The sequence below is a fragment of the Haliaeetus albicilla genome, chromosome 3 (assembly GCF_947461875.1).
Source record: "Haliaeetus albicilla chromosome 3, bHalAlb1.1, whole genome shotgun sequence".
NCBI classification, from domain to species: domain Eukaryota; kingdom Metazoa; phylum Chordata; class Aves; order Accipitriformes; family Accipitridae; genus Haliaeetus; species Haliaeetus albicilla.
Genome location: NC_091485.1, coordinates 62901523 through 62925400, shown reverse-complemented (window position 1 = coordinate 62925400; position 23878 = coordinate 62901523). Strand labels below are relative to the sequence as shown.

Genomic DNA, 23878 nt, shown 5'->3' with positions numbered 1-23878 from the left:
TCTTGACCTGGATGGTTATCCTATCAGAGTTTTGCCAAAGGACCTCCATTTGTAGAAGAAGGGGGAACATAGCAATGGCAGAATTAACTTTTTTCCTTTCTGCATATTTATACAGATGATGGTGAATCCCCTGAGAGAGATTGACAAGACAGTAGGACAACTAATGGATGGACTGAAACAGTTGAAACTACATCGATGTGTCAATGTCATATTTGTTGGTGATCATGGTAAAATAAACAAAATTCTTTATCAGTAGATAAATACTTGAGCAACGTAGCTGTACATATAATGGGTGGCTTAAATGAAAGTTCCATTTAAGATATTTTTGTGCTCATTTTTTTCTGGTAGTTTAAATCCCCAAACCCAGCCAGTTGGTGTGGACTGGCCACTCAACTTGCCTGTTAATTGAGATTGGAAGACACTTCTCTTTCATAACAGTGATCTGGTGTTTACACCTCCCCTTAGAGTTTTTCAAAGCTTGGCATTTTTTATGTGACATCCGAGTACAGCTCTCCTTGCATGTATTAGAAGGCTATAATGTGTCTAGAGTAATCTTTCTGGCAGTTTTTATGGAAGGAAAAAATTTAGTAGCACTCTTCTTTTCATGAGGAGAGGAGTAGGACTCTAGAGTGAGACGTTTCCATGGCAATTAGTGGGTCAAGTTATCCTACTAGGAGAAAGACTGGAATATCTGTAAGGGACTGTGTCCAGCTTGGATGGAAAATGTCCTCAAAATAATGGAGGAAGGAGGAAAACGGTAAAAAGATATTTCAGCGTCACATGGAGAGCGACCCAAAAGCAGAGATGTTATTTGGTAGGTCTCATCTTTCGGACATCAGAAGAAACTTTACAGTAGAAGAAATAGTAAATACTAGCAAAGACAAAAAGAAAAAGAAAGTTTTATTACAGAAAAATGTGACCATATTTGGGATAAACCTGGTTTTGCATAACTTTTTAGCAATGCTACCAAAGGTCCTGTTCTGTTTAGATCTTTGTTTATCAAAGTCTCACAAGAACTGCTACATTACCAATAAAATGGCATATGCCTCCTTTCTGGCTGTGGGGAGAGAAGGGTAAGGGGCAGGAAGGATTTCCAGGGGAGGCAGTTTTGTGCTGAGAACTGCTTGTGACTGGCAATACATTCCTCCCTGCCACAAACGGCTGTAGGAGAGAATTGTTTATCTGCGGCTGCCTTAGAACGGACCACCAACAGACAATACCTTTTGTGTGCGATTTCTCTTAAAATCCTTTGTTTAAAAAAAAAAAAGAATCCCCAAAGTAGAACACTAAACTAGAAACAGACTTTGATTTTTCCATGAGCTTAGTTTGGAGATGTGTCAGTGCACACATGGTATATGTGGCGACTGTTTCTACGACATTGAGACTGGCATTTCTCTTGTGTAGGCAAGTGCTAAAATCACTGCTGTTTTGACTCCTGCCAGTGTCTGATGTTGGAATTAGATGACTGGAAAGAACAAGAATAAGATTAGTCATCCAAAAGAAAAGAATACATAGGCTGTTTGGGGTTTCTTTTTGTGCTGTTTTGGAAAACATGTTTATTTTCAAGCTGGATTAATTTTGCATTTTCCTTCTGCAGGGATGGAAGACACTACTTGTGAGAGAACTGAATTTTTAAGCAACTATCTGACTAATGTGGAAGATATCATTTTGCTGCCTGGATCTTTAGGGCGAATTCGTCCTAGGTCTAGCAATAACCTAAAATGTAAGTCAATTTAATTGTACCCCTGTTGTGGTTTAACCCCAGCTGGCAACGAAGCACCACACAGCCACTTGCTCACTCCCCACTCGGTGGGATGGGGGAGGGGATCAGAAGGGTGAAAGTGAGAGAACTCATGGGTTGAGATAAAGGCAGTTTAACAGGCAAAGCAAAAGCCATGTGCACAAGCAAAGCAAACCAAGGAATTCATTCACCACATCCCATCGGCTGGCAGGTGTTCAGCCATCTCCAGGAAAGCAGGGCTCCATCACGTGTATCGGTTACTTGGGAAGACAAATGCCATCACCCCGAATGTCCCCCCTTCCTTTTCTTTCCCCAGCATTTGTTGCTGAGCATGGCATCCTATGGTCTGGAATGTCCCTGTGGTCAGTTGGGGTCAGCTGTCCCAGCTGTGTCCCCTCCCAACTCCTTGTGCACCCCCAGCCTGCTCCCTGGTGGGGTGGTGCAAGAAGCAGAAAAGGCCTTGGCTTTGTGTAAGAACTGCTCAACAATAACCAAAACATCTCAACATTATCAACACTGTTTTCAGCCTAAATCCAAAATCATAGCGCCATACCAGCTACTGTGAAGAAAATTAATTCTATCCCGGCCAAAACCAGCACAACCCGTTAAGTCCTGAGAGCTAGACTCCAGCCCTTCCTTAGGCTGATGTCCAAAAAGCATAAGTTTGCAGTGTGTTGGCAGGACATTCAGGGGGAAGCCCAGTGAAGACCAGCTGCTTCCTCCCTTCCCAGTCTGTAGTTCACAGACCCCACAGTGGTAGAGCTGTGTCAAGTGGATGGCTGAAATGTTCTGGGTTAAAACCCACCCTTTTACAGCCAGGAGGAGTGGGAACTCTTGAAGCTAGTTTCACACGCCAGCTTACGTGTCGTTGTGCGTTTATTCATGCACTTCTTCCCTCTGTCAACAAAAACGGGACTTGGGGGATCGCAGCACTGCATGGATTGGATATAAAAAAAGTGTCTGGTACCTTTTCTGAGCTAATGGAAAAAAAAGTGAATTGTTAATTTTGAATTCAGTAGCTTTTTCATACTTTTGGCACAGATGAGAAACAGCGTGGGTTGCTAAACAGGAACGGGCTGGGGATGTTGAAGGATATAAGGGAGACTTGGAGAATGCATTCAGGGCCAATGTTGGCAGTAAAACTTGCTGCTTTTTTGTACCACACAGTTAGAAATTCATAGGAGGCAGGAGTCCTCTGCTGAAGCTAACTCTGTGATTTAAAGCATTACAGACCCAGCTGCCCCCCCTACTGCTCTGCCTCCAGGGCAGAGTACCAGGATTGGGTTTGTGCCAGCACGGTGGCTGCTCTGGTTCAGCATACCAGCACAAACCTGGCTTTGCCAGCAGTTTCAGCTACCATGCAAACTGTGAAACTCATAAACTAACCATAAGTACCTATGTTTTTTGCAACGTATGCTACAAGGGTGACAACTTTTGGTAAATGGGAAGATCAGCTGGGACAGCCAACCGACCCCTCGTAACACTTCAGATATATTTTGGCTGAGGACAGATTTCACAAAAAAATTGATCTTTGAAGATTAAATATTTTCAGAATAGTAGCAGAAATCATAAGACTCTCTTAGACACTGATTTAGGTATACAATTATTTTACTATAAACTAATTTACCTGAGTATTTATGCTTTAGGAATATGGGATGAGTGTGTAAAGATCTGTTAAAAATAGTGCGTACATTGATAAAACTTACTAGCATAAAACCTAAATTCCTACACTTCACAGTCTACTGAAAACTTATATTTCAGTTCTGTGAAGATTTTTTTTTTTTAAAGATCTTTCAACCCTTGAATTCCCAAATTGCTGAGAAAAATGAGTTTTCTTTGGAGGATGAATGGCAATATCTTCCAAAAAGATCAGCTTGTCTGACTGACCTCTGAGTCATACTACTGGTTTTCCCGCAATACCATTTTCCTTTTTTGGCCTCTGTTTGCAGCTTCCTAGTTTGAATATTTGCAATTGCTTATAAATCAGCAGTTTGAACATAAAACAAAGCAGCATATTCCTTAGTTTTAGAACTGGCATTTACTCCCTTAAATGGCAAATTACTAACTTCTTTATTCCTCCTCCATTTTCCTATTCCATAATACTGCCTCAATACTGCAGGCGCACTTTTGCAATGAATAAGCCTATAGCTTGGGTTTTGAGATTCAGTAGAGCTCATTTCAAGCTCAGCAAGATTGTGCCTTAAGCAACTAAAACACTAATAGTTAAACAAGAGGTTTTAATTTCCTAAGATTTTCTCTTAGCCTGTTTTTTTCTCTCAGGACTGAAAAATTCTTCTCCCTTCCCCCTCCACTGTGGAAGAAAACAGAGTTAGTGTGGACTGTTGCTGGTTTGGGGCTTTCTGCATCTTGCATGTCCCTTTAATAGTCCAAAGACATATCCAGAATATTTTACTGTGGCTTTTCACTTACTCTGTAGTAACCTATGAAATATGTGAAATGTTAAAACAGACAAAAAATGCTACATATTTATCTCACTGCTTCTAAGGAAGTGCGTTGTTGCATTCAAATGTGCTTTCAAAAATTTTCAAGGAAAGTCTTTGTGTTTGGGGGTGATCTTTTATTTTAAAGGAAAGCAGTCAAAAGACTCGCAAGTGTATGTTTTCAAAAAATAGAATAAGTATTAAGCTAAGGCCCAAATCATAAAACAGTGAGCAATACTACCTAAGCAACTACAATATCACTAAGTAAAGGGTACACAGTTAAACTTTAGTTCATCTTCACGATATCTTGTCTGATATATACAGTGCACTTTTAGTAAAGATCAGCCACCTTTTTAGGAAGAATGTTTCTGTAAAACTACATTATTACCTTGTGTTTTCTTCTGCAAATTGTTCATCTTTTATATTTTTGTCTTTTTTTTTTCCTTTGCTTAACAGATGACCCTAAAGTGATTGTTGCCAACCTTACAGTAAGTATTTAGGACTGATAGTATCTCTGTCTATACTGCACTGTTCAGTTCCCACCTTAACTTGGGGCATTATTCAGCATTCTCTCCTTACTCTTTAGGCCAGAAACCCGACCATTAACAAGAATAAAGAGTGTTAAATGGTGCCCTTCATGAGTACAGATTAATGTTTGTCATGAATTCCACTGTTTGCTGCTCTAGTAGCTTTTATAACCTTTTTGGGCAGTGCAGAGCCAGAATCTCCCTGACCATCTTGACTCCCTGAATTGAATCTATTTATTCATTCCTTCAGAAATGGAAAGTAATCTTTTAGGGTAAATATTTTACTAACACTTTGAAGACACTGAAAACGTTAATTTGATAGCCTTCAACTATAACCTTGCTTTTAATGGAAAAAAGGTGTTTAAAATAAAAGCTGATTAAAAAAAAAATCAAATTTTGGAACCCGATGGCTTTAAATATATCTGCAGATGAGATGTATTTTGAGCATTCAGCTTTCCTCTGAAACGTAAGCTTTGGTCCAGTTAGAATAAAATTCTTCATCCATGAGCTAAGTAAGTGTGATGTTTTGCATGATGCTTTCAAAAAGACTGTCACGAGAATGAAGCTTTCCAAATACATCTTTGAATGACTCCCTGGTCCCTGGTCTTATGCAAATACTGCACAGAAAGGGCTGGATCATGTACTGTAGATGTACACTTTGTTTTCAAGACATGGTCAATAATGACCTTAACAGCTTGATTTCTGTAGTTCGGGGTTTTATGTGCATCTAAACTAACTGACAGCAGTGTCATTTGTAACCATTTATTTTTCAGTGTAGAAAGCCAGACCAGCACTTCAAGCCTTACTTGAAACAGCACCTGCCTAAACGCTTGCACTACGCTTACAACCGAAGGATTGAGGATGTCCATTTACTGGTGGATCGCAAATGGCATGTGGCAAGGTAAACTCTTGCTTTTGCTTCCATCCTGATTTTCAGCCTTTTTTTCTAAGGAAATGAGACACTTGGGGTTGCCCCTGTCTGTCAGCATCCTGCTCCTGTACCTCGTGAGCAAGAGGAGTTTTGAACTCCTGGTGAGGTTGAATCACATTTGGTGCAGAGGGATGTGGCTCAGAACAAAAAATTGTTTTGAAGTTTGGGAAAATCAGTAGCTGGGATAGAGGATAGAAAGCCAGATTGTTTTTTTCAAGCAGCTGTGTGGGTTTTGACTGATTAGCTCAAATATATAGCAGCTGATAAGCTTTTTTAATGAGGTGCAAGCTTATTCCAACCAGGAAGCAGGGAATATGGGAGGAAGGGGAAGGCATATGTGACCAGCGGATGTTAGGGAACAAGAGGCTGAGTGGATGCAATGGGTGAATGGGAAGAAAATGGAGATATTGGCAGAATGGGTGAAAGCCTGAGAACATGTGGAAGGGTATGACAGGGTGGCCATGAAAGTGCTGGCAGTGTATTGTGTTGCAAAATAAATCCACAGAAAATCAGGATGCTTTAGTTCAGAGAAAACACTGTTTTGTGTTGTTCTTCCCCATATGCCTCTGAATTTTCAGTTATAAAATATGGGCAATTTTTAATATTCTTAGCTAAAAATTGAGTGAGGAAAAACAAGTTGGCATATATATGTTTGGAGTGAACAGGAGAGGAGTAGCCTTTGTTTATGAATTGTGTCCCCCTTTCTGGTTTGATATACATTCTTTTTCTTGCTTTGATCTTTTGACACATGCTGTGTATTACAGTATGAGAACAGCTGGGTCTTTATGCATAAAGCTGACTCAGTGGTTCTTGGAAGATGACACAGCTTTTGGCTCACAGTAGTCTGTTATGAGCTTTAAATTACGGTAGGGTTTTTTGCCCATATAGCTGCCAGGCAAACAGACGGTGTGTTGTAAGTGCCTTTTGACATCTGTGCTTATCTTTTTGTGAATTATGCAAGGATCACCCTGCTGAAGCATTGAATGAGAAACCCCAATTGCTTTCTTGCGTAACTCCACTAGCTAGCTGGCTGGCTGGCCCATGCAGTTTCTGTGGCTAGGGATCATGTACATTTCAAAGAATCAGACTCTGAGTTTTAGGCCAATAAAAGTTTTAGTTTTAAGAATTTTACTGGAACTGATGGGAATGGCCCAAGTTGATTTACATTTAGTAATTTCTTATTTATTACATCAGACTTTCTTTGGCTTATTTATTCACTAGATTTTCTGAAATCTCATTTACCAATAATTCATTTGTTAATGTAACTGTAATTCATTGTATATTCACAGCCAGGAAAATGGTAGTTACAGATCTGATTGCTGTAACTCAAGTAATTTACAAGGCCAAAATCAAACTTCGGCTGAGCATCATTTTATTGCAGATGAAGAAATTAACTTGTAGGATAATCTGGTCCACTGGATGTATAATTAGCTAATAATTAGCATTTCTATGATATAGCACATATTTTCTCAGCTATTTACATTCATTGCAATCTTTCTCTATTCCCTCCAGCTTTGTTTCTGCTTCCCATTTTTGTTTATTGGGTGGAAGGCAAACAGGTGAAAGCACTTTACAGCATTGTATGACATTTGCAGTATTGTAACATCAAAAAAGTGCTTTCTTAGAAGCCTTTGTTGGCCTTTTGAGGATTGGAAGAGTATAGTCCAAAATACCTCTAGTCTGTAGGAGATTATGTGATATGAGAAAGCCTGAGAAAATAAGTAAATAGATGTTAAGGTTGTTATTGATGAGTAAGAGTTGGCTCTTAGGTTTGCACCCTCTTATAGTGGGAGCAAAGGGAGAAACCCTGGGGTTGTTGGATGAGCCTGCAGTCCCCATTACTGCTGTTCAAGGAAGATAAGCAATGCACTGCCTTGTAAGCTTGTCCCTCCTACCCCCAAAGTATCTGTTCAGGTCAGCCACCCTACCTACACCTTTGAGGAAATTTTCTAATAATTTTTCAATTTAGGAAAGCTGTGGACGTTTACAAGAAACCAACAGGAAAATGTTTCTTCCATGGAGACCATGGCTATGACAACAAGATAAACAGCATGCAGGTATGGGCAATGCAGTAATCTTTGTGGGAGGGTCACTGAAGGCAGAAGAAATTGGAGGTCTCTAAAATGTAAATATTCACTGAAAAAAACCCCTACCTTTTAATGCTCTTCTTTTGTATTCTTCCTTTTTTTTTTTTTTTTTTTAAGACTGTCTTTATAGGTTATGGCCCTACATTCAAATACAAGACTAAAGTACCTCCTTTTGAAAATATTGAACTTTACAACGTCATGTGTGGTAAGTTACCTGCTTGAGAAATTGCAAGAGATGCACGCTGTTTTAGCTAACAGGGCTTCATTTAGGCACCCATGAGCTCATGCCCTGACGCCCTCCCAGTGTCCTTGCCCCAGTCCCCCTTTCCCAAGCACTTGCCTTTGGGCCAGGAGGGCTGAAGGCACCTCTTGGGGGCCTGTTTGCTCTACTCTAGCAGCTGGCCAGTAAAGGGCATTACCATAGTTTTGCTGCGTGCAGCTTGGCAGAGATCAAGTACACGCCACTACACTCCGTTATGTCCGCACCTCAGCAGCCTAGGAAGGAAGTTTCTGTTCAGAGACTGAACCTGCATGTCTCATGGAGCAGCTCAGGGGCACCACTTAGTTTTCTATGGCATCTCCTGGTATGATTATGTTTCTTGAATTCATACTGTAGCTGTGAAGAAGAATGTGGCAATGTATACAGATATTTATTAAGATCTTTTCTTTAATACTGATTTTCCAGGGCAATAAAACTTTCAAGCCAAAGGTGTAATTCACTTATTTAATTTTTTTTTTTCCAAACATGAAATACCAAAAAGGTAATTATCCCTTATCTATAAAGCAGGTGACTAATATCACTGTGTTCCAGATGGTTGGTGTAAGGTCAGCACATTGACCGTAGGTTGCACTGGAAGCTGCAGGAGTAGTTATAATAAAACTGTTTTCCAGTGTCCTGATGCAAATTAACCTTCTTGTCATAAAGGCAACCATACTATTCAGGCAGCATCTGCAATTTTATGATTTGGATGAAAGGTTAGTATTTTTATTACATTAAAAGCATTCATTAACATGTTGTGGGTGTAAACAGTATTGCAAATGAATGTCTTTGCTTGGTAGAGATGTTGCTGAATAAATGTTTGCAATCTAACCATCATTCACTTGTCTTTGGTGGTTTCATAGATCTGCTTGGACTAAAGCCTGCTCCCAATAACGGCACCCACGGAAGTTTAAATCACCTGCTGAGAGCCAATGTTTACAAACCAACTGTGCCAGATGAAGTTGCTAAACCACTCTATCCTGTCGCTCTACCTTCTGCCTCAGATTTTGATATAGGATGTACATGTGATGATAAGGTAGGTTTTAAAGATCTGCTGGTGCTTCCACTATCAGCAGTAGTTGCCTAGTAAAGTTGTAGATATTTTGTCTATTTTGGGAGGATTTAATCTGTAAGAATTCCCCAGATCCTTCCTGTGAAGTGTTTGTGCCCTTTTGGAACTATTATGGCTTTTTGTAAAACAGGAAGCAAAAAAATTGTCAGTGTTTTACAGCACTAGTTTTGTTTTGCTAGATGCCTAGTAAAATGAGATGTCAGAATGCTCCAGTGATCCTAATCTTGTTCCTTTTTTCTATGCTTGAGAAGAACAAGTTGGATGAACTCAACAAGCGCTTTCATGTCAAGGGAACAGAAGGTAAGAGCCTGGTGCCTCGGTTAATAAAAGCTATTTTTGTTTTCTTTTGCAAGTCACTTTGTGTCATTGATACCAGAGAAACTCCTGTTTTGGTTTGGTTAATGTGTAGTAAACTGTCTTTTCAAATAACTGTCAAAATAGCACAGACATACATGAGACACGTGGGCAAGATTAAGTGCTGCTCACATGAGGTAGTGCACTCTATCTTTTGTTGTAACCAGGACTAAAGTATCACTCAAAGTGGTATGAGTTTTAGCTCTTCCTTTCCATCACCTTTAGGAGGCTTAATCTCTCCTGTGGCAGCGGAGAGATGAGGAAAGGAGAGGGTGTGTGAGGCAGTACTCCATTCAACCACAAGCTATAAATGGGGTGAAAAACACAGGCCACATCTGCACGCTGTGTTTTACCAGTATTGTTCAGGCCTAGGTTTCACCAGGTCAGTGGTAGAAAGGATGGTACAGCTGCTTTGGCAATCCCTGACGGGGTCTTTAATGCTTGGTTTTTAGGGTGCAGCTTATCCGCTGAAACAAGTGCAGAAATGCTCTGCCGGTTCAGGGATGCTTAGTACAGTTCTGTCCCTCATTGGTGTCCAAGTCAATGTTACTCCCAGGAGAAAGCATCCCCTGCTCTCCTGGACACTAGTTCCTGCACCAGTCCCTGCTGTGTGCCAGCACTGACTTTGGTGCAGCTATGCTCTCGCCGCATCAGGGCTGTGGTCCAGGTTAAAAGGTAGCAATAGAACCAGAGGGGAGGGAATGGGAACTGCTTTTCTGAGAGGCAATACTGACTGAAAGGCACACCGAAGCAGAGCTTTCCTTCTCACAGCTGTGATCTGGTTCAGCATAACAATTTCAAAGCATCCTCCTCACCATAACAATTGTCCAAATTAGCAAATTCTGAAGCTTTGAGTTTAGACGTGGACTTTTGAGATACTTCAAATCATACTGCTCAGATGACTAAGGAGGTGTGTTTTGGGTTTTTTTTTTAAATTCCCTTATGAAGCTATTTCTTCAGTTTTTCTGTTATGAACAGGCAATGCAGCCTATCCTTTAGTTTCTAGAGGTGAAATTATTCCTTTTATTTGTGAGTTAAATTGCCTTTCTGCAGCTTTCGTCCTGTTAAATTGATTTTTCCAATTAGTGAAGAGCTACTCCCTGCTGTGGCAATTTCTGGCATCAGGAAAAAACACCCTCACCATTGCACTCCTAGACATCTTAATATCTTTATTTTCTTTAAGGTTTTGATGCTTCTTCACTTCAGTAGTATAAAAATAGTATTTTTTATGTATTTTAAGAAATAAGCATTTAAACCAATTTCACTTGCTCATTTGTACTTTGTCTGTTAAGTGGAAAGAAGCGCCCCTTATTTAAACAACAAGTAGTTCTGCTATGTGCAAGTTATTTTGTTGTATTTTATGACAGTCTGTAGCACCTGTTCGCAGATCTTCCTGCATTTATTTGGTAATTCTCTTCTCCCACATGGTGCACCATGCATATTTACCTGATCTTGTTATTCACATGCAGAAAAAAGATGACTTCAGCTTCTCTTGAATAAAGCAAGTTTATCGTCTGTGTCCTTAGAGGGGGCTCTTCCTACTTTTCTTTCACATGTCCTATAAAAATATCCTCTATTTGGACTGAAACACTAATAAAACATGCCCTTTTCTTTCAGGTTAAACACCTATCTGTGAACAGTGTTAGGCCGCTTTCCTTGTTCCTCTGTTTTGATTTCCAAAAGCGAGCCAATCTGTTTTGTCAAATGGCAAAATCAAAATCAGTGAACTGTGTAGCACAATGCGAGATTAGCCAGGAAATTTATTCTTCTTCTATGTCTTTCAGTGATGTTTCTGTCTTCTTATAAGTAAGCTTGTCAGAGGTATCTAGTGACATTTAACCATAACATATCACCATGACAGAAGAAAAGCAAGTTTTGCAGAGTTGGAGGTGTCTTTTTGTAGCTAAAGTTAGGAAAAGGCTTTTTGTTTGTTTGTTTTCTTTGATATTACTGACAGAAAATAGCACATCAGTCTTCAGAACATTATCTGTATCAGCCAAGTGGGAAAAAACCCTACTCTTTTAGTGAGTGAGCAGTTTTGCATCCCTTTTGAGAGGGACTTTTCAAAAAACATAAGAAGGAGAAAAAGCCTGCAGAAGAGTAGCAGGAGTGATAGGATAGGGGCTGATTTAAAGCTACAAAAAAAGTGCTTATCACCTCACGTGTGACTGTAATGTGGACACAAAGATCCTTGCGGAGTCTCCTCTGTTTGGAAAAACACCCTCTCTCCATGCTATAACCCCAACAAGCTTTCAAGTGCAGAAGGGACTTTTGACCTCAAAGTGGGTTGTGAGCCTGGAAGGGGGATCCCAACAAAAACTATTAAGAACTGCTGCTCTCTCTGTTACAAGATTTCCTTAGCAGTTATTCAGGGTCAGTATCTCATTAAGGATCACTGTAAAATCAGCATGTGTTGGAAAGCTAGCCTCTTTTTTTTTTCATCTTTAAGGTTTTCAGTAATAAATGCAAATCTAATTTCTTCTGATTTGTAGAGAAGCATCTTCTCTATGGGCGCCCTGCAGTACTGTACCGCACAAAATACAATATCTTGCATCACCATGACTTTGAAAGTGGCTACAGTGAAACATTCCTCATGCCTCTCTGGACATCCTACACTATTTCCAAACAGGTTGGTGCTGTCTTTGCTCTCGAAAAAGTGCTTAAAAATCCTGGGGAAATCTGTTCAGTACCTATATTCTTGAAGTCCTAAAATTCCCCTTCCCTCAGTAGATTTTTCCCACCAGAAATTATGTCAAATACCATTGTAAACAATGCCAAAATCCTATTTTTTCCTTCAGGAGAAAATAGTTTTAAGGCACAAAGGCTGTATATTTCTTCTCCTGTTTTCATTTTGTTTCTAAGTTTTGCTCGATGGGGGTCTGTTTTATTATGATGGAATAATCAGCAACTTCATTTGAATTATTTCCCATGGTGACTTCTACCTGAAGGAGGGGCTCTGCAGCAGATACAGGAGCAGGAATGGCTGTACAGCTAGGTGGTTTATTTTACTCCACACAAGGCCTTGCATGTAATCTGTCAGCTGTATGAAATAGTTTTCTTTTAGCTATAAATGCTGGAATTACTTTTCTTGTCATTTCTGTCCATGTTCCTCAATGCAGGCAGAGGTATCGGGTGTCCCAGAGCACTTGGCCAGCTGTGTGAGGCCCGACCTCCGCATTTCTCCAGGAAACAGCCAGAGCTGTACAGCCTACAGAAATGACAAACAGCTCTCCTACGGCTTCCTTTTCCCTCCTCGTAAGTTCAGATAGCTTTTTAATGCCTAGAGGTTTTGTAATTTTCTTTTTTTTGTTAGGGAAAACCTTAGGTATGAACCCCTGCCCAGATATAAACAGACTAAGAGGTTGTTTGAGATTGTTGGGAAGGAATATAGGTAGGAATGGTTTAATTTCCCGCTGCTCTGGGGTGATTTCTTCCTGTGTGATATCTTCTCCTCAGAGGGGCTGCTCCTGCACCGGTGTCATGTATGGGGCCCAATGGGATGGATACATTATTCTTGCGGCACTTGCTGAGGATCAAGGGCCCAATGCCACAAGTTGCCATCATAGCTGTGGTCCCTCAGCTCCACGACAGATGCTCCAAACTGATGTCCAGCTTCATGCACCAAAACAGTGAAGTGTCCCAGTTTAGTTAATAAAAATAAAGGTGAACAAAGAATTGCATAGAGTAGGAGTACAAGCTAGAAGACAATCTTCAAAAGCTGGCCCTTTGAAGCCAGTGGACAGATGGCAGCTTATATTAACTGGGAATCTGGTCAGAGTTCTTAATTTTGAGTTCAAACAGCAGTAAGATAAATGTATATTTAATTTATAAATCCAAATTAGATTTTGCATACTGTAAAAATTTCTAATATCCTACAGAAAGAGTGCTAGTAGAAAACCTGTGTAAAGGAGTGTCCTGGATTCTCCTGGTGCAGTTACCTTGGTTCAGTCTTGGAGCAATGATCTTCTGGGATTAGTAAATGTTCAAGGGACACAACTGTCTCACAGTCGTGAACTTCATTGCTCTGCCTTCCTCGCTCAGTGGCTGAAATATTTTATGGTTGATTTCTGATATGGAATTACTGGTGCAGAGGCTTGCTTAGAACTAGAAGATAATCCCACACTCCTCTCCCTGGAAATTGTTTGCCTCTTTTGTAAAAGCCTGCACAGCAGCTCTCTGACTTTCGAGACTGCAAAAATAGATGAGCTATAAAAATATTTTGAAGTGGCAGGCCAGTTGAAGCAAAGATGAAATCCTTACTTTCCATGTTCAGCTGTCACATTAAAGACAAATTTTATGTGTAAAATGTGCACTTCTGAATATAGCATTCAGATTGCTGTTTAGATGACCGTATTCCCTTTGGTTAATCTCTGAAGCCATTTTTCAAAGCATTTTTATATTCTTTGAATTTCTGATATTTCATCTGATTAATATTTTTCTGTTTTATTGTTTCCAGAATTAAGTTCCTCTGCTGAAGCAAAATATGATGCTTTTCTAATAACAAATATCATTCCAATGTATCCCGCCTTCAAAAGTAGGTACCCTTTCCATGGCTTTACTTCTCTTTCCCAACATGTGTGTTTTGTTTTGGTTTTTTTTTAATACGTGTGTTGGACTATGAAGGGGAGAAGTTTAGAACAAAGTTCAGTTACCTGTAGCCAGCAGATAATACATGTGGGCACCTGCATAGTTCTAAGTATGGGCAGACAAAATACCACAAGAAAGTCTTAAGAAAGATTTATTTTCCTTGCTGCTGGGCTAAGATACGAGCACAGACATGCTGTAGTTCAGCAATTTTGCTTCATGCCACAGTAATTCAGTTTGTGCAAGACTATTCAGTTTTTCTTGTCTGTAGCGCAAGCTAGTGCAGAACGTATTTAGGTAACATGTTTTTACTTCTCAACTGGAGCTGCCTGGGAGTGTGCACTTAGCATGTTGTTGTAGTTCAGGGACAAGTGATTATTTCTGATTTTTCCATCCATGCCCTTAGAGGGAGACCAAACATGTTTATTACCTATAAAGAAAAAGGAAGAGGAAACTAATTTATGGAAAATGAGGAATGACTTAAACCTGGCTGAAACTTTCAGTGCTGCAGGGATATAGTATTAATATTTCTTTTGTCTGCACATCCCTTTTCTCTCTAGTTTTGCCAAGAGGTAGGAAAACCATCAGACTATTCTGGTGGCATTTTTGGCTTGGCAGGAATTGAGAAGCCTTGGAAGAATCTCAAGAGCCTGTTCTTGTGAGATTTCCAATTCAGATTTTAGGCCAGAGAGGTTTGGATAAACATCAAAGCCTGTGGGAGGCTTTTTCTTTTTAACCAGAAAAGAGTGTTTTTAACTGAAAAGCCTCTGAGTAGGAACAAGTGGTGATGTTTGCTGGAAATTTGAGCAAAGGCACTTAACTGATTACAGAGTGCAAAATTATTGGGGATTTCCCACTCTCAAATCACTTCATAAAAATGCTTTCTATGCTAATGTTAGTCTAAGAAAATTAGCTGAGATGCTAATCGCAGAACAACCCACCACTAGCAGCTCATTTTGTCTAGTGGCCTTCCCCTTCATCACAAGGGGGTGAAGGATTTCCCGAGAACAAATGCTGGAACTAATGTCATTCCTGGGGAATTATGAACCACGACATGCGTGCAGGTTGCAATAACGAGAGCTGAGAATAAGCTCATTATATGGAGCTCTTTCCGCAACAAGGTAAATACAAGGTGGCAGTTTTATGCTATGTTGGCTTTGGTAGCAGTGCTGGCTGCGGAGGCCCCCTCCTCTGCTTTGTGTTTTTTTAATTCACTGTCCCATCCCATTCCTCCAGGTAATAATTCTGTATCCATCTTTTCTGTAGTGAGTCTGGCTTAAGCAGTTCCTGCTTTGCTGGCGCTACAAGATGATGCCTCTGGGCCAGTCCCCGGTTACACTGGCATTGCTGTCTATGTGGCTGCATTGGGGGGGACCTAAGTGGGGAACTGATTCAGCTGGAAAACGCAGGCTGGGGGAGAAAAAAGCTTTCCTTTTGGGGCTGTTTTTATTGTTAAGGCTAATGCATTGGAGGAGCGAGCAGCTGGAGGAGTGGTACTGCCAAGTGGTTACCGCAGATGAGGTTCTTGTTGGACCACTGCTTGTGGAGCTCTCCGCATCAGCTTGAGCAGGGAGTTTGGGTGGCACTGAGCAGCCTTAGGACGAGGCGTACTGGGGAACTTGCCGAGGCTAGCGCTGCCATCCGTGCTGGGGAACCATGGACTTAATGGTCTGAGCTGGCAAGACAAAAGTCGAACTTTTACAAGTCTGAGATGTTTTGTTTACTCACACTTCTGTTTGTGTTAAAATAAAAGGGAAAAAAAGGGAGGAAAAGAATGATGTAACTGGAGATTCCAGTGCGTTTCCCATCCCTGCAAGCATCTTAACTCGTTAAGGCTGAGGAGGGCGTGGTGGGAGAAAGTGTGTCATGCTCTTCCAAAAAGTTGCTGTAATGAGATGCCTTGCCATAATTTGGTCATCCTTGACAGTATGTAATTTGTAAGTTAGACATTTTGTATCCAAGGAGAATTTAACTGGAAGAATCTGACCTTTGTATTTCCCTTACTTTTAAAATGTTTGGGTTTTGCTTTTAATCATGGTGCTGTTTCCTTTCTAGAATTAAAAAAAAACCCACAGCACCATTCCCTGTAACAAGATAAGAAAGACAAAGGAAGTGTTTACAGGGACATCAAAAGTGTGTGAATAGCTGTTTCTACTGCTTCATGAAGGAACAGCAGGCTCTCTGTGCAATGTCTATGGCAATGCCAGCCTGGGAGTGGTACCGTGCATTTCCTTTAGCATGGGCTGGGGGGAAAAAATCAACAGAGAACAAAGAAGTCTGAATAGCCTTTATTGACCAAACTGAATGAAGCTGCAGTAAATCTGTAATGATTAGTCTTTGATTTCCCCTACCATCATGTGAATAATGTCCACTGGATTTTTATTTTCAGGGAAAAAAAAATTGTTTATGATCTTGACAGGCTTTGACTTATCTAAATTCTGGTGTGTTTTATTTTTTGTTGTTGGTTTGTTTGTTTGTTTGTTTTTTCCCTCCACAGAGGTATGGAACTATTTCCAAAGGGTTTTGGTGAAGAGATATGCCACTGAACGAAACGGAGTCAATGTTATAAGTGGACCAATCTTTGACTATGACTATGATGGTTTACATGACACATCTGACAAAATAAAACAGTAAGAGTTAGTCTTTAAATTGGTTTGCTGTTGCTTCTCTTAATGATGGCTTTATCTTAAACAATTCATTATCTGCACAGTATTTGATTTTTCAGAGGAGATATAATTTTCTAGCTCTTTCTAAAATTATTGTTCATCAAGACTGAATGCCCCTGTAGGTAGGGCAGTGGTAAAAATAAGGAAATGGCAATTCAGCAGGTAACTATTCACCTTGACTTTGAAATTAAGTGTTCATTCATTCTTGAGATGAAGCTGAATTATGTTTCAAATAATCTGTTTTCTCTAAAATTCTCCAGAATTTAAGAGTTGACAGCTGGATACCAGAGCAAACCATAGCAGTGCTATTGAGTTAGATACTCAAGTCTTTTGTTAATTCAGTAATGCTTTCTCTCTCTGTCCCTGAACTGAAGAAGCCTTTCAGCACTGGTGTGTGGTATTTCTATAGCACAATATCCAAACATGAGCTAATTGAATGCTCATTTTCAGATAGCATTTAGGAATCAAACACATCTTAACAACGTATATGTGCCCTCACATGTAGGGGAGGAAAGACCATGCTGTTTGTGTAACCTTCTTCCAAATAAGTTTACCCTTTGTGGATAAATGTTGCTTTATTCCCCCAGGTATGTGGAAGGCGGCGCCATCCCTGTTCCTACTCATTACTATGCCATCATAACCAGCTGCTTAGATTTCACTCAGCCAGCTGACAAGTGCGATGGACCACTCTCCGTTCTCTCATACATCCTTCCCCACCGACCTGACAATGATGAGAGCTGCAATGTAAGTTCTGCTGCACTACTGTAGCCCCATGGTAAATATATCCCTGGGGCATGTGAAACTCTGTTACTATTAGATGCTAGCACTCACTGATGTCTTGAATGAAAGCACAGGGTAGTGACTCTATTAAGTGTCATGTTCAACTCATTAGACAAAAGCAATGCTCCGTGATATGAGAGAAAATATGGAACTGTTACTGCACCTAAAATTGTCTGGAAGAACTGACATACAGTATGTTGGCAGTAAACAACCTGTAGGCTTCTATGTTTTGGCAGACACTGTCAGTGTAACTTCAGAGCAGGTTGGGGGGAGGTTGTGTGCGTAGATGTACTGTGCTGGCAGCCAGCCTGATGTTTTTATTGAGGTCTGTTTCCATATGCAGGTACAATACAGTCTGTCTGCTATGGCAGTCTGGGTGCATCAGACAGCATGATTACATCCAACCCACGCAGTATTAAAACTATACGCTAAAACCTGCCAAGGGCAGAGTGCTAGCTATTGCCATTTCCAGAGCATGTCTTGATTCAAGGGAGAAGTTTGGGTTCTTATCAACAGAGATGACCAGACACCCTCCTGGTTCCTTTCTTATCTTCCTTTAGGATGCAAGACCCTATAGTGTAAGAATCTTGGTGAAGCACAAAGGCTTTGGTCTGGTCAGCCCTGCAGAAAGTAACACGCGCACTCGGCCACTGATCGTGCTGCAGGAGAGCAGTTGGGTCCCCATGGGCTCTGGTGCTCGGCAAGGACAGCAGTCCTCCCAGGCAGCTTGTATTTAGACTTGTCCTTCCGCCTGAACTTGTTCTCCCATTACACAGCTGTGCGGATTCCTGCACACAGACGCTTCACTATAGGCTGCCAGGAGACCGTTTCCTGAATGAACACATTAGTGTTATGAATTTTGTATTGGCACAAAAAGTCAAGACTCCTATTCCAGCTACAGGCAGAAATAGTCATTCCAACTCTGTACACAATTCACCTGGAACACTGTCTCTTTCTCATTCATCAAACATCGCCTGCTTTCAGGTCCCTCTTTTTAAAACCATGCTTTTGGAGCAGTATCCCTCTCTCTTGAGCAGGTCTGGCTTCCCCCTGTTTAGACTCTTAACTGCTTTGGGCAGAGATGTCTTCCACCAGAAGTCTCGGAAAGTCCTACATATACTTCATCGTGGGTTTTCTCTGGACTGCTTTCCTCTGAATCAAGATCCAATTGGTGATCAGGAAGTTACTAATCTGGTACTTATTAGTGCCTCTGTCCTTGTAACTCTGCCCATATGCAATTTTATGACAAAATAAATTTTTTTTCCCTCCCTATATTGTGTGTCACGGTCCTCTTAAACTGATGAAATCTTTTTTATGAGCTATTTAGGATAATAGCCTCTTTTACTCTTTGATTTCTTATATTCTAACCCAGGATTCTTTTCTCTGTAGTTCATTCTGCTTATGGTATATGTGTTTACAGTTCTGGGAGGAACTTCAGTGCTACTACAAGGTCATTAGCAGATATTGGTCTATGCTTTTTACATAGCAAAGAACCATTCCAAAAATATTTAAATGTAGCTCTTGAATGAATATACAGTTAGGCAAAATTTTGCCATTTGAATACAGTGTCGGTCTTACTTTTGCACATGGTGTTCCGTCTTATTTGTTCAAAGAAGTGATTGTGTAAAACCTCACATACTTCATGGATGAAATGCATGGGATAATAGAAGAATTTTTCCTCAACCTTTCCACAGCTTTCTTTTAAGATCTGAAGAAATACTAGCTTTCCCCCTGCTCTGCTCTTTTTGCACATTTTCTCTCTCTTCACACAGCTGTTGGAGAACACCACTACTCTTCTCATTTGAATTTGTTCCATTTCCAAACTGTGTTTATTCATGGTGAGGTTATACCCATTTATTCTTGTGTCAACATTTTTCTATGGCTTAAATAGCCCTTCACTGGGCTTCTTTGGGATTTACCCTAGTGATGATTTATGATGATTCTCAAGGCATATACTTCTCTCTATTCATGGGAGACCCAGGATCTTTTTTTGCTCTTCTTGTAAGAGAGGATGAACATTTTAGTAGCCTTCCTATGCATCTGTACCAGTCTGATTTTTTTAATTTTTTTTCTGGAACATGAGTGAGATAAAGTACTCCAGCTGAGATCTCAAAATTAAAATGGTTTTCTTTCCACTGGACATAACTTCCCTGATACTATCTAGGATTTGCTTTTTCCATAGCTGTGTTATAACAGTGGCTCACAATCAATCATGCACAACCAGTACACCCAAGTCCTTCTCTTCTATCTGCTTTTTCACCTGAGAAGCTCCCAGCTTAGGAGAAATTTTTGCTGTCAATGTGGATAACCCAATTTCATACTATACCAGGGACTCCCACAACTGCATCCTCCAGTATGCTATTCCAGTCTTCTGCATTGACAGGAACTCCCAATTGTCGGGTTTTTTTCACTAGCACACTAATGATCTTGGCACAAAAAGCATGTATGAAAACATTACACAAAATCCTTTCCAAGACCAAAGCTGAAGGAACTCTACTAGAAACTTCTTCCAGGCCACTATTTTCCCTTTCAGCAAAACTTCTAAATTTCTCTTTTAATAAGCAAGTTCCTCACCCACCTGTCTACACTCTGATCATGTTCAGCTTTCCAGCTAATTATTTGATATCCAGAGAGATTCTTTTGTCCAGAATATCTGGTATCTTTTCCAGTGGTTACCCTCCTAATCGATTGCCTATTTCTATTTACCTCCATGTTTTTAATTGTTATTTTTTCCTTCTAAGACTCACTGTGCTATTGAGGTGAGACTAACCAGTACAGATGGAGAAAACTATAATTTTAAATTTATACACTTCATTCATTGCTCTATAGGAATATAATACCATGTTAGCTGATCACTGTGTTTAAAATCCTCGCTGCTGGACCTGAGGTTTCATGGGCCAGTTGTGGAATGGAAAAACTAAAACCTAGATCAGTTGATTGATTTTCTGGGGTCATGCAAACTCTGTCTTGCTGGACTTGGTTTAAACCAACCTCACAGTCCTGTGATTTATTCATATTGCAGGCTTTTCACAAACTCTTAAGAGTCTTCCTTGTATTCAAAAAACTAGCTTTGTAGCCATCGGGCTTCCCTCCGAGCTCCGTAAAATGCAGATTCCCTGCTCAGAAGGAAGGCTTGAAGACAACAAAAATGTCACGGTGATTCCATTTGCAGTAATAACCCTGTTGAGGCCGGTTTGCAGACTAGGAATCCGATTGCCAGGCCGATGGCTGAGCTGGAGGCTTCCTGCAGCCGTGTGCTGCCAACAGTGCTCCTGGAGCATGGCACTACAGGCGAAGGGGAGCGAGCAGGGCACGCTCCTTTCTCTTCCCTCTTAATTTGCATCTTTCTTTTCATGGTCCAGACCTGGTTTTGGGTCTCAGGGTGCTAGTAACATGGAGAGGAAAGTTGGTTTGGAACTGAAAAGCTTCAAAACAGACAAGTGCTGACTGGGTCATGGATGTTTGCTTTCGAGCAGCCAGCTGTAACCTAGCTGGTACTTCATGTCCTCTCTGTGCAAACGATCATGCTCACCCTCCTGGCCTTTGCAGGGTGACCCACTGCCTGGTCTGTGCACATCTACTGCATTGGGTAGGCTCTGGCATTGCTGAAGCTTAGTGTTGATCGGTGAGAGGATCGCTTTGTAGGAGGACCTCGCTGAGACAGCTAGAAAGGGCTCATTTTCAGGAGTAAGCCCAGAAGTAGATTTTTATCAGCAGGTTTTCCAAGTCACACACAAGGAGTCCAAATGCCCAAAGGCACGACCCTCCATTCTTAACTTGTTTCCCCAGCAGTGGCGTAGACGTACCAGCCAGAGAGGCCAAAGGGGGAAAAGTCCTGTTTGTTCTGTCCTTTTCCCATGTCTGCTCCCCACCGTGCAGTCCCCGGGGCTGGCTGCAATGCTCATGGGACGTGTCGCTGGGCTGGTTAACGCACTCAAACAGCCAGGAACTGCAGTGTTTTTCAGGGTTGATTTTCTGATGTCTTAGTGAGTTACATTAGTTTGTGGATTGCTACAACATGTGCCAGAGCTGGCAGAAGGCATGCAGCAGGAGCAGTCCTCTAAGAGAGATTACACCCACGCAACTCGACCCCGATTACTCTGGCAGCATCACCTTCCTGATTTTTTTTTTTTTTTTTTTTGTATTGGGAAATGCGTAGTGAAAGTCTTTTTTCTATCAGTGAATAACACGATTTTACAGGTACCAACATAAACCATAGTCCCAACTGTGTAATGAATTGTAATGGTGTCCTAACAGTAAAGTGGAAAGATTAAAATAATATTGTGTTAGATGAGGTGCTAGTCAGATGAGAATAATGTGTAAGGGTAGGGTTCAAAGCTAAACAGCCTGGAGTTTGGGCTTTAGTAATACACAACTGATTAATATGGAGCTCTTGCTGTGAGATAAAAAAATATGTAGTGACTAATGAATCTTCTGAAAGCATATGGCTGTTCTTCTGAAACACCTGCAACATGGGGCCATCTGTTCCTAGATGACTATGGTCATTGTCTCAACCACATCCTAAAATGGGTCCTGAAATAAAAACTGTAGGAATCATCTTGCATGTTAAGTTTCAAATCTGTTTTCTTGGAACTTGTTTACCTTAGTCATTCTTGAACAAAGCAGAGATTCTTAAATGGACCCACTGTTTAGAAAAGTTGCATTTGCTTTCAGAGATGATTTTTGACATGGCATGTTATAAAACTTTTGGGTTTGGTTTTTTTTTTTTACCTTTCAGAGCTTCGAGGATGAATCAAAGTGGGTCGAAGATCTTCTTAAGATGCACACTGCGCGCGTGCGTGACATCGAACAGCTCACAAGCTTGGACTTCTTCCGAAAGACCAGTCGCAGCTACACAGAAATCCTCTCCCTAAAGACATACCTGCATACGTTTGAAAGTGAAATTTAGCTTTCTAACCTTACTCAGTGCATCCTTTTATCAACTGGTGTATATTTTTATATTGTTTTTATATTTATTAATTTGAAACCAGGACATTAAAAATATTAGTATTTTAATCCTGTATCAAATCTTAAATATTAAACCCTTGTGTCATTTTTTTTTTTGTTTCTCTAATGTTTAATATAGGTATGTCTCTTGGTTTATTTAGTAGCGCTTGTAATGCTGCAGCTTCAGTCCTTACTCCAAGCTCTTAAGTGGTGCTGCAGGATTTGATATGTGCATCAAGGAAATATTAATTTCCCATGCTCCTTTACCACACTTGTAGTCCTGTACTGTGTATCAAAATACTGAACATGTAAAATTACATTCATTTACTGTTAACTATGTGACAGACATATTTAAACCCTATAGACAAATAGCATCTTAAATATAATAAACCACACATTCAGTTTTTTTAATGTGTTTTGATTTCCTTTCACAGGGATGTTCAGAGGGACTTGTGGGCAGCTGAGTGTTGCCAGATGTCTCTTATTCACCAGGCAGAGCCCTTCTGAAGAGCTTAGGTTTGCTGGTAAGAGGACTGCCAGGACCCCAGCTGCCCTGCCCTGGTACTCGGCAGTGAGACCATAAAACAGACACCCACAGTAGTCATTACTGGTTAGGTTTTGCCATAGGGGCAGAGCTGGGAGAGCAGGTTGGTTGGTGTCATAAGCTAGCAGGGGTACCCCACATTTGAGGCCACTTGGCCCTGCTCTGGAGCTGTGGGGAGGATGTGAGGTGAAAACATCTGACGTCACCAGTCGGGCTGTTGCATCCCTTCTCCACTGCCGCTGCTCTGGGCTGGTTCCTGGGAATACCTGTTCCATCATCTTTTGCTTTGACTTTGAGGGAAGCTGAGGTAAGGCAGATGTTGACAGAGGTGACGTTGCTAAACACCCAGCAGTGGCCTTTTACCTGGGAGGAGAAAATCTGATTTTCATCATGTTGTTCTAATGACCAGAATTTGCAGAGTTTTCCCCTAATCTGAGGCTGCGTCTGAGGCTTAATGCCAGCCCTCATTCTCAAAGGAAGCCCCTTGGCCTGATTGCACATATATAACTTCTGGTACTGTGAACCCCATACATTGCATGTTATTTACAACCATCACCTACCTGGTCAAGTGAGTCAAGTCTTTGTTGGATACTTCTGTGCAGTCACAGTCTCATAATCCTGGCAAGCCCCTATGAGCGACACTGATGGCACAGCCCTAAGCCAATGGAAAAGATGCTGTTGTATACTGTTATTTAGATAATGGCCTGGTTTGCCTTGAAGGCATATGGTATGGAGCATTAGTGTTAATGTAGTTAGATGATGTAAAAGATAAATTATTGTTTAGAATGCCTCTTGAGGCTGAACCCACTAGTGGCACTACTACAAAGCCATTGTTTGGGGTTACAGATTTCCCTCTCTCCACCAAAGTGGTTTGTGTCTATTTTCCCCTCAAGGTTTGCAAATGCTGGAGGAAAGCAGGAAGGGCTGGAAAGCATCTCAGCCATG

General features: G+C 40.8%; 1 protein-coding gene across 1 annotated transcript in view; it reads left to right on the top strand.

Annotated features, from left to right (window-relative positions):
* ENPP2 (ectonucleotide pyrophosphatase/phosphodiesterase 2) overlaps nucleotides 1-22795 on the top strand; it is a 73302-nt gene extending 50507 nt beyond the window's left edge. The window contains 14 exon segments of the mRNA XM_069779955.1: nucleotides 116-227; nucleotides 1598-1723; nucleotides 4639-4670; nucleotides 5483-5610; nucleotides 7610-7697; nucleotides 7845-7932; nucleotides 8850-9022; nucleotides 9307-9358; nucleotides 11905-12041; nucleotides 12532-12667; nucleotides 13869-13946; nucleotides 16494-16626; nucleotides 17250-17406; nucleotides 22181-22795. Of these exon segments, the coding sequence (XP_069636056.1) occupies nucleotides 116-227; nucleotides 1598-1723; nucleotides 4639-4670; nucleotides 5483-5610; nucleotides 7610-7697; nucleotides 7845-7932; nucleotides 8850-9022; nucleotides 9307-9358; nucleotides 11905-12041; nucleotides 12532-12667; nucleotides 13869-13946; nucleotides 16494-16626; nucleotides 17250-17406; nucleotides 22181-22351 (1611 nt within the window). The 3' untranslated portion in view covers nucleotides 22352-22795.
* The last annotated feature ends 1083 nt before the right edge of the window (nucleotides 22796-23878 follow it).